Source organism: Paramisgurnus dabryanus, chromosome 6 (genome assembly GCF_030506205.2).
Source record: "Paramisgurnus dabryanus chromosome 6, PD_genome_1.1, whole genome shotgun sequence".
Classification (NCBI taxonomy): Eukaryota; Metazoa; Chordata; class Actinopteri; order Cypriniformes; family Cobitidae; genus Paramisgurnus; species Paramisgurnus dabryanus.
In genome coordinates this window covers 33050735-33062820 of record NC_133342.1, presented here as the reverse complement: position 1 = coordinate 33062820, position 12086 = coordinate 33050735, and the positions used below count along the sequence as shown (strand labels likewise).

The following is a 12086-nucleotide window of genomic DNA, read 5'->3' as shown; positions in this document are numbered from 1 at the left end:
TGAATGCACAAACTGTATAATTTAAAAGTCTCTGTGTCTTTACTGTATGATATTGCCACTTACTCATCAAGACTCAAAAGAGAGGGACAATCTTTAAGGTGGAGCTTTAAGAGATCATGCAAAGAATAAAAGTCGACACAACCCCACAGAAGAGTCTCTCTGCTCCTACTACAAAATTTCTTCAATATATTTCAGCTCCAGTCATAATGATTTTCTTCTGCCTCACAGTTTTGGTGCTTCTCACAGGTATTTGCATGTTATATCTTTATATGTTACAGTATTTGCTAAAGATCTCTATACATCTCGTACAAACTGAAAGTATCCATAATGACTATTTATTTTTAACAGAAAATGTTTTGGCAAACACAATAACACCCCTCTCTGCTGAAAAACATGCCTTTGAAGGAGAAGTGGTTACACTTTCTTGCAACTATGATGCAAGCAACATAAATAGTTTGCAGTGGTACAGGCAATTTACAAACACTGCACCTGAATATATCTTGCAAACATTTGAGAATGTGGCTCCAAAGCAGATGGGTCGTCTTCTCGCTAAAGTTCATAAAGACAAAAAACAGCTGGACCTGGAGATCTCCAAAACTGAAGTGACAGACTCTGGGATTTACTACTGTGCACTGGTGCCCACAGTAATAGGAAACACCTCTACACTCTACAAAAAACATCATATGATGTTCACCTTAAATTACATTTAACAGTCTTAACCTGTTTTTGGCTTGACAGTTACATGACACAATAAAGACATAAAATCGCAACTTATGACCCCTTTAAGCCCTGCATAAACTGACACCAAAGTATATTTTGATGCTTCTAAATGTGAATTGCTCACATAGATCTCTGCAGTCACAAAACCAGCTACTCATTGAATTTCTTTGGACATTTAAAAGGCAAAGAAGATTGTGCCTTCTGACACAAAGTTGTAGAAAGGTTAACTCATCTTATTGCATAAGGAGACCTTTGCTACTTTTTAAAGAATGAAATAAGCTTGGATTAGAATTTTTTCTTTTCTTCTTCCCTTTTGCAATTTATTGTTATTTTACAACAGTTTGGTACACTCTGTTGTTTTTAATGTGCTTTATATTTGGATTTGATTTTAATATTGGTCAATTTCATTCAAACACTTAACCCTCAGATAAAGATGTGAAATGTGGGTGGAGCTTTAGGAGAGAGACACGTGAAGACTTTACGATGATCTTCATTTGATTTCTTCTGTACAATCATGATGTTACTGTGTTTTTTGCTTCTGCTATTAGCAATACACAAATTTATTTAAAAAAACACAGTTATTTTTAACTATTATATATTTATACTGTATATGTGTTATTTTACAAATGCATTTTAGAAACACATTTTCACTTCTTTAATGTGCAATTTATTATTTTTTCACATTTTTTAGATAAATGTAGCCTACTGCACAAAAAATAACACCATTACAGGACACTACTGAAACTACTGAGGGGGATTCAGTCACTCTCTCATGCAAATATGTAGGCAATGTACAAAATTTACAGTGGTATCGACAATATCCCGGATCCAGACCTCAATTTCTGCTCCTTATCATGGAATCATCTAAAAAGAGTGTAATACCTGCAGATCCCCCTGTCCCCAGACTGGATGGTGAAGTAAATATGGCAGATAAACATGTGTATCTGGAGATCTCATCTGTTAAAGTCACAGACTCTGCTCTGTATTACTGTGCACTGATGCCCACAGTGACAGGAAACACAACAACACTGTACAAAAACCACTATGATCAGACAAAAAAAGTGAACATCTGTCCATCAGTCAGCAGCATCGTATTTGCAATTGTTTACCCAGCTAACAGAAAAAAGTTCTAAGAACGTTCCCTGAAAGTTCCCAAGGTTCCCAAAAACGTTCTGCCAACGAAAAAGTGTCCAGTTTTCTTGACGTTCTAAGAACGTTTTTGTGTTGTCTCAATGTTAGAGGAATGTTACATTTTACCATTTTTAAACGTTATGACAATGTCATGTTTTAATGTTCACACAATGTTTAAAACAACAACTGTTTATTATATTGACTTGTTTGACTGTTATGTAAATGATAGAGAAACATTGCATTTTATTATTTTATAAAACATTATTTCTGAATGTTCAGTAAATATATTGCCGTAGAAAACTCAATTCACTTATTAGGTTTAGATGTTGATGTTTTGTTTAATTTTAAGTCACCATTATTGTGATTTGTGTTTGTTTTAGTTGGATTCTTGACTCTTGACTTTTTGCTTGCTAGTTTTTTCCCTGGTTGTGTTAACTTTATGTTAATGCACCACATTTAGTATGAACATGTAAAGTTAATAGTGCAAATCTGTGGTAGTTTGTACATAATGGTAAATATCATCACCTAACTAATTTACTAATCAAAAGTGTATTTTCTGTCAGTGATGTAAATGAGATCCAGCACTTTCACAGCAAATTGTCATTAAGGAGTTTTAGAAACTTAACACAAAAAAATATCTGCTGTATAATTGGGAAAAACAAACATCAAGAATCAGAGTATGAATCTCAACCATGGTGACAAATAAAATTGTAAAAAAAAAAACATTATTTATCCATGCTGCAGTGCATGCTGGGAGTCCTGAATGAGATTTGTAATTTGTTAATACCCAGCATGCATTGCAGCATGAAGTTTTTCATTTATTTGTCACCATGGTTGAGATTCATACTCTGATTCTTGATATTTGTGCGTCCCAATTATACAGCAGATATTTTTTGTCCAAAGTTTCTAAAACTCCTTAATGACAAACTGCTGTGAAAGTGTTAGATCTCATTTACATTTTTGACAGAAAATAATTAGGTGATGATTTTTACCATTATGTATCAACCACCACAGAATTGAACTATTAACTTTACACGTTTATAACAAATGTGGTGCATTAACACAAAGTTAACACAACCAGGGCAAAAACTAGCAAGCAAAAAGTCAAGAGTCAAGAGTCCAACTAAAACAAACACTAATCCCAATAATGGTGACTTAAAATTAAACAAAACATCCACATCTAAACCTAATAAGTGAATTGTGTTTTCTACACCAATATATTTACTGAACATTCAGAAATAATGTTTTATAAAATAATAAAATGCAATGTTACTCTATCATTTACATAATAGTCAAACAAGTCAATATTATAAACAGTTGAACATTAAAACATGACATTGTCATAACGTTTAAAAATGGTAAAATGTAACATTCCTCTAACGTTCAGACAACACAAAAACGTTCTTAGAACGTCAAGAAAACTGGACACTTTTTCCGTTGGCAGAACGTTTTGGGGAACATTGGGAACTTTCAGGGAACGTTCTTAAAACTTTTTTCTGTTAGCTGGGTATATGCCTTATATATGTATTTTATGTATTACAGTATAAATCTAATGAAAGACAGACAGACAGACAGTCATAATTGCAAATAGTCCAGAAAAATGAACAGAAAACCATGGCTCACAAAATAGCCCTTTTCAATGAACACATAACAATGCTTACAGCATAATATTTTAAAATGAAAGGAACATCCCAAATGTGCATATCACAATGAGCACATCGCAATGGTTTGCAATACGTGAATATTTATATTACTTTAAAACCAACTTAAAGCATTATTGTGTGACATATCAAATATTGCATAATGTAGAAAGTTATAGCATATCACATCTTCAATATCGTTCAGCCTTTAATCTGTAACAGCTCACCACCTCCACTGACTCAACCATTCAGTATGAGAAGCATTAAGTGGGACTAGTTAAATATAAAGGTTAAACCGAAGATCATATCACTCATGATGTGTAAATATGTTTTACAAAATCAAACATGAACCATTAGTGTTTAATCCTGCAATTACACTGGCAATTACAACAGTGATGCTCTAATGTACTGCGGGCCACATTGACAAAAAAACTCAACCCTGAACAAGATACAAAAAAGCAACAAGCAAGCAACCTGACAGAGGAATATAGTTATGTACTACTTACTTTTTTGTGGCAAATAGTTGTACTGCAGTATATTGCATTTGGATCTTAATTTTTTTATGTTTTTCTATTTGTTTTCTATGAAAGAACATATAAATCTGTTGACAATAGCAGTGATCAAGACTCAGTGTCAGAAGGTGGAGCTTTGTGAAAATAGAAGAGCAGAGCAGAGTTGACAAAACCTCACACAAGAGTCTCTGCTACTAAATCATTTTATTTGAGCTTCATGATGTTCTTTTACCTCACAGTTTTGTCTCTTCTTATAGGTATTATCTTTTGGAATTAACATACATTAATAAAATTATATTAATAAACAGAAATACTGAAGGTGAACATAATGACTATTCTTTCATATTTTTTCCAGATAATGTTTTGGCAAACACAATAACATGCCTCTCTGCTGAAAAACATACATTTGAAGGAGAAGTGGTTACTCTTTCTTGCAAATATGAAGGAAGCAACATATATAGTTTGCAGTGGTACAAGCAGTTTCCCAACACTTCACCTGAATTTCTCTTGCTAACATTTGAGAATGTGGCTCCCCTTACGAAAGGAAAATATATTTACCAATACATTATTTGCAATATATTGCAATATATTATTTTACGTTCAATTTTCCAATATATATTGATGGTAATTATATTATATATATGTGTAATATATTGCAAAATATACAAATTATTGCCGCTTTCAATATATTGTACATGAATATAATATATGTGTTTGTATATTTAAAAATATATGCAATATTATATTTATAAATATCCCCAATATTGTATTTCGATTTATATGCAAAAATGTATAAAAAAATATGTACAGATATCGTGTCACATGTATGTTTACTATATGGTAGAATATATTTCAAATATATGTAAAATTATATGAAAATATACATGAAATATATGTAGATATGTGTTCGATATATTGTGGAATACATTTGAAAAATTTGTGAAATTAGATGGGAAATATGTGAAATATATGTGCATATATGGAAACATGTATTAACAATATATGTACAGTACAGATGTAGTGTCACATGTATGTTTACTCACTCTAAAAAATTGTGCCGTTAAATAACAGTAATCAACTGGCAGCTTGGTTGCCAGCAAGATAATGTTTTTTTACGGTCTCCTTCGGACTGTTAAAAAACATTAGCATTCTGTGTTTTTATATCTTACATATTTAACCCTTTAAATCCCATCGCAAAATCCTTGGTGTCAAAAGAACACTGCTTAATGTGTCCACACTACAAAGAGTAAAAGAAACAGACCCAATGTTGAAGTTAATGAGATAATGAAGTGATGATTGAGTTAATGATGAACAGCTGCTGTTAACAAACACAATCACTGAATAAAAGATGAACAAGAACCGAATAAAAGAGAAAACAAGCAGAAACTCAACTTACAGACTTAGAAGAGACTCAAACTTACTCAGATTTTATAAGATCTCACAAGAAGATCATCAAACAACTCCACAAACAGCATTACCATCTTCACTTATTACAAACCAGTTAGATTTTATTTTATATGTACATTAGCTCTTACTGAGAAATAAATCATACGGTGTGGTTTCCTAAACAGGTATTATCTTAAACCAGGAATAGTTTAATTAGGAAATTTAACAAGTTTTAACAAACATGCCTAACTAAAAACATTACTTGTGCATTTTCAGGCGAAACAAAGGACACTGATGTATTTTAAGATATGTCAGTGCAAGTTGTTTTGAGTTTGGACAGCTCTAGTCTAATAGTCTAATCCCTAAATAATAGTTACCATTCTCGTGATCAGCGGTTGCTTTAGTAGGACTCTTGATCCTTGGGTTTGCCCTTAGGTGTTATATTTATTCATGCTTATCAATGTGATTTGAAAGACATTGAATATGGCAAAAAAGTATAAATAAAGTATTATCACTAACTAATGACTGTTATGGTGTAAGTCTCATGAGTCAAAAGTAATTTATTGACTTTATACAGAAGCTCATAACTGATTAGATGGGTGGCAACCCCTTATAGTAGTCTAATAATGTGACAGAAACTGAGTGTTGAGGTAGCCAGAGGAGTCTTAAAAACATTGGGATTAAATGAAATTAAAAAACACGAGCAAACTACACACACATACATCAAGAATCAGGCTATGAATCTCAACAATGGTGACTATCAAATGAAAAGCTTCATGCTGCAATGCATGCTGGGTATCAGCATAGTACCCAACTCTCATTAGGCCGATGAACTGTTTTTCCATTTTCTTTTGTCACCCTAGTTGAGAATCGTAGGCTGATTCTTGATGTCTGTGAGTGTCAGCTGAGGACTGTTTTCAAGTTTGCAAAAATACATTTGTAGGCAACTCTGTCAAGCTATCAGATTACTGTTATACTAATAATTCATGTAATGATTCTGATTCAAATATGTAAATACTTATTCATAAACATTCCTAAGAACTACTAACTTTTATGATTAAGCTTCATAAGGCTGGTAAGACAAACTACTGATCAATAATCAGACATCCAACCTCACAAGAGTCTATCATCTAGTGATGGGACATCTGAAGCGAAGCTCCGGAGCTTGTATCGAGCAAAAAGGGGCGTTCCAGATGAAGCCCCGATTCGAGGCTTGTATCGTTTCCGTGAAAATCACGTGACGATGACAAACGAGGCCTCGTTTTCTGTTGAATACGTCATTGCTTCATTCTGAGTATCGCTTACGGATAAAACTGGTTCGAAACTCGCGCCTCTTGTGGGGTTTTGCAGTACGTTTGCATTGATGTTGAAGTGTTGGTTGTAGTAGCGAGTTGCGAGGTTGTAGTGAGTTTGTAGTATAGTTATCATTTTATATCATAGCCTGTATTATATATTATATTACACTTAGTTTAGTAGATTATTAGAGTAAATTATACATAGCCTAGTTCAGTAAATCATTAGAGTAAATTAGCATATAGTTCTAATACGTAATTATATTATTATGTTTATGATTGTATATATATATATATATATATATATATATATATATATATATATATATATTGCTGTTATTATTATTATTATTATTATAAGAATAGACTGTATTAGGGATAGCCTAGAAGGACTGAGGATACATTGGGATATTGGAACAAACAGAAGCTCCAATTTGTATAAGCTGGCACTGACCTTCTTATGTTGTCCAGCCTCATTGGTGCCCTGTGAAAGGTTGTTTTCTAAAAACAGACACCGCCTCATCCAAATACTGTTAAAAAACTTTTGTTTCTAAATAAAAACCAGTAAACACTTTTCCGTGTTGCAGTTTGCTGTTCCACATTTCCAGTCCCATAAGTACTGCACTATTGCACCCCCAGTTCAATAAGCACTACATTATTGCACTCCCAGTCCCATAACACTCTACTATTGCATTCCCAGCCAGCACTGGAGTGCACTCACAATAATTTCTTTACATTTGGTGCATTCACTGTTATCACTAACCCAAAGAACTACTGAATAGTTGAACACAAAGTTATGTATGTGTGAGTTGTGTGTACATAGGTTAACACAAGCAGAGTAAAATAATTTATTTTTAGTATACTTTATTCAAAAGCCCACACCATGACAATTTGGTTGCCCAAAATGAATAGATTTGTGTGCGATTCATTGCATTGCACAGCAGGTGTCACTAGAGAGCACATTGTTTCATGAGGCTTCGGGTAACTGAACCTTTTGGCGAACCAATGGGCTGGAAAGCCTCAGTGGTTCAGAAAGCCTCGTTTGGCCATCACTACTATCATCTTTTGGTTTTCTTTGCCATAACAAACATGCATCATAAAGACACAGCTATAGCAACCCGACTGTAAACCAAGTCAAGAGCCCAACTAATGAAAACAGTGATCACCATAATGGTGACTTTAAAGAAAATGCTTGTAAAGTCTAGTAAACACCTGTTTGTTCTCAGTAAGAACTGTTGTAGATGTATAATAGAAATAAAGTCTTAAAATTAAAAGTGGTTTCTAAGTGAAGATGGTAATGGTGTTTGTGTAAATGTTTAATTCTCCTCTGGTGATATATGGAGAGATTTAATGTGTTGTGTTATTTTCAGTTGATGTTCATCAAAGTCTTTGTGTCTGTAAGTGTTTCTGCTCATCTCTTCTCTTTTTTTGTTTATCTTTTCTTCAGTGATTCTATTTATTAGCAGCAGGTGTCCATCATTAATGCTTCAGTATCTGAACTCATTGACTTGATTTCAGGTGGATCATTAGGAAACTAATGTAGGGAATAGTGAATGAGGGTGTAGGGTGTGATTTGGGACGCAGTCTTTAACGGTGGACTCTCAGGGCTGTAAATTCACATTATTCTGAAAACTGTTTTTTTACAGAATGCAGAATTTAACAGTATACTTCTGTTTTTGTTAATATATTTGTATACTTCTGGCTGTTTTTTAACAGCAATTTTTTTACAGTGATATATGGTAGAATATATTTCAAATATATGTACAACTACATGGAAATGTATACGTAGATATGTGTATGATATTTTGTGGAATACATTTTACATATATGTAAAATTAGATGGAAATATATGTACATATTTATTGTAAATGTATGCACAATATGTGTCCATATATGAGAGAACATGAACATACAATGTATGAACATATATGGGGATATATACAGTATATATACATGAAACATCTAAAATATATAAAAACTTAATATGCAACCTGCAATATACAAACATTTATAACACATATTAACACAGACTGATGGGTAATCTATCAAAAGCCACCTTTATTTTCTTTTAATCAGGCACAGATACTAAACCCAATTTGAGATACAGAGCTACATAGGCCTATTAAAACCACAAGAGGTTTTGCATATGGTCAGTCAAAGGAAATGTGATGGGCTTTACATCACATTACATAAATGTGTTGCATTGCATTTACATAAATTACATTTTAAAAGAGTGCCATTAAACAAAAAATATACAAAATATAAATTAAAGCCACTTAAATTACCAATGTCCAGGATCACAGGATGTGGTCTATGCATTTATTGCAATATATTAAAGCATATAAAGACAAACTATTACGTGTAGAAAATATAGTGCCCTTTTTGTTCTTGATTGCAATATATTTTGTATCATATATACATGTATGGTTTATGCATATATTTCAATATATTGGAAAATATAAATATTAAATCCCATACATGGAAATATGTTGCCTAATATATTACATGATATTTTCCAATATACTGCAATATATTTTTGTTTCGTAAGGGTCCAGAGCAGATGGGACGTTATCTTGCTAAAGCTCATACAGATCAAAAACTGCTGGACCTGGAGATCTCCAAAACTGAATTGACAGACTCTGTGATTTACTACTGTGCACTGGTGCCCACAGTAATAGGAAACACCTCAACACTCTACAAAAACACCAATTTTTTATTTTTTTCGATTTTTTTCGGTTGCTAAACGACAGTGACCACAACTGGAGCTACATGTGCAAAACCTTAAGTCTGCACTACCAACAGGTACCTGAGCAAAACTGTTCATATCACCTGCAAAACTCACTCCAAGCAACACAACTTTTAACACATGGCTTAAATCAGGCTCAGTGCAGCCAAACACTATGCACAACCCTCACTGAGATAACACACACTGTCACTCAGAACACACTGAGAGGAAAAACACGAGCAGCAAACACAAATACAGAAAATACAACCTTTTTATCTTTACAGTTTGAACAATTTCAGTGACTTCATACAAAGTAATATTTTCTTCAAATAATGATTTATTTATTGATTGATTGATCACATGATTTATTGAGATTTTTACAACATAACAATTCTTTACAGTTTTTTTTATTCGCTTTGGTACTATTTTCACAAGTATGTGGTAAAACTTCAAAACTGTTAGTACAAAACTCAAGGCAGATCATCAAATAGTCAGTTTTTTCAAACATTTAATCACATGTTCAATTGACTTAGTACAACACACAAAATTATATATTCACTTTTTCACAACACTTAATCATTGTGTCATCAAAGAAATACTTTTCATATGAAGTAACTGTCTTTCACAATGCAATGCTCTCAATACTTTTGATATGCTTCTCATCTCATTTGCGTAAATACATTTGACCATCACTAAATCCAACTGATCTTAATGGTTAATCACTGAACCATTTGGTAAACCTATATATTTTCATTTCAGCAATATATGGATTTTGAGAACTACAGAAATAAAACCTCTGTTTGTACGAACATATAAATTATGTGTAACCACACATGATAAAATACTCTTTATTGCAAATTGATTTTACATAGTGGTAACCAAAGTTGGTCATTACAGTAGATACAGTTTACTGTAAAAGTGGGGGTGAAACACTGGCAATTTATTTCAACATGAAGCAGGACAGACAGCAAGGAATAAGAAGATCTTTTGGACAAGGGATCCGTCAGAGAGGTGGGCATGGGCACCCACAGAGAGGTCAAAGAGGTGAACGAAAATCTACGGCCAAATGCTCAAGACAGGCTTGATCCAAATTACTGTAATGTAATGTGTGCACTAAATTTTATGTTTTCATTCAGTTACATTATAGAAAGTATAGCTATGTTACAATTATATCTGAAAAATAAAAACTACTGTAGTTTGCTCAAATGATTGTAGAGGATGTCTTCATTGATCCTTCACTTGATTACATATAGGATGGATATTTTGGAAATTATAGATTATGTAAGTAATGTAAGTGTATTGCCTAATGTGAAACTGTGTAATATGTATTTTTTTAGTACTGTAGCATATTAATTTCATCACTTTTAAGGCTGATTTGAAACATGTATCTTGCATTGTTTGCTGTTGGATGAACTGATTGTTAAAAGTACTAAACTGAAAGAAGATCATACCGTTGTGTTTCGGTGATTAAACCAAATGTTCTCATTACATATTACAATAATCTTGTATTTGAAACAATGATTATGTGGACTGAAAACATGTGCAACTTACTGAAAGTGTCACGGGGTGACGATCTTTCAGGGCGGAACCAAAAGTTGAGGAAGTTTTGGTTCCGCCCGGATGTTTCCGTCCAGACCGGAAAGACGGGAACACCGGACATCCGGCAGATTCGCGGAGGCTGTAATCAGCCGATTGGGCACAGCTGTGCCTAGTTGAAGAGATCGCCGGGCAATTGGATGATTGAGGAACAGAGAGGAGTATATAAAGCACAGTTAGAACACAGTTAGGGGTGCTTAGTGTGTGCTGGGAAACGGAGCTGTGCTCATTGTTGGACGTGGTGGCTGTTTGTGTTTCTCTCTCTCCCTCTCTCTCGTTGTAAATCTTTATTGTGGACCTGCTGGAGTGAACAGGAAAACCCTATGGGTAGGAAGGAATGCTGTTCTAACCAATATTGAAGGAGTAAAGCAGGAAGAAAAAATTGACCTTCTGGTACAACGTAAACAACGGCTATTCGCCGTGAGTATACCCTTTCTGTGTGGAGTAACTGGCAAAAGTTAACTTGTGTAACTATTGGAAACCTCCAGGAGAAGGAGGGCGGCCCTACCCCTATAAGAGTGTGGTGGGCGAGCCGTGAGAAGTCCAATTTCAAACAGCCGCCGCAACGAGACTTATTGTGGTCGTATTTCCCATCGCCTTATCGTAGCCCAAGCGCAGTGGAGGACACCGGGCGCTTCCTTTGTTGTGGTGCACTTATAGTGTGGTGAGTGAGACTGTGTAATAAATCTTTTTCACGTTTGGAGTGGTGCTGTGTATTGCTGTGGGTTGCTGTGTGTCTTGTAGACGAAGCCCCGCATCATCCATTTTCTTCCACTGGGCAGAGGACGGAGAGGCCAACGACTACAGAAATCACTGTTACTATACGTAGTGTGCTGTTCGGAGTACGAAGGGACACAGACTGAGAGCTGTCCATGACCGTGAGTAAACCATTGGAAACTTTCGTGGTGTATACTTACCTGTGTCTGTTTTGTCGCAGAGTCAGAGGCGAAAGGGTCCGCCGCCCCGTGGTCTCTACGAAAAGGGCGCCCCCGTCTAGGAATCGATCGGCCTATGGGCATTGGAGATAGGGCAGCGCTCGACCCGGTGAGGTGGTGTGGGACCTTCGCCCCTCTGCTGACCTACG

General features: G+C 34.6%; 1 gene segment (V, D, J or C); it reads left to right on the top strand.

Annotated features, from left to right (window-relative positions):
- The first annotated feature begins 4220 nt into the window (after positions 1-4220).
- On the top strand, positions 4221-10284 carry LOC141282316 (T cell receptor alpha variable 18-like). The segment is given in 4 exon segments: positions 4221-4260; positions 4359-4531; positions 9230-9352; positions 10279-10284. Coding segments are annotated over 4 exon segments (342 nt in total).
- The last annotated feature ends 1802 nt before the right edge of the window (positions 10285-12086 follow it).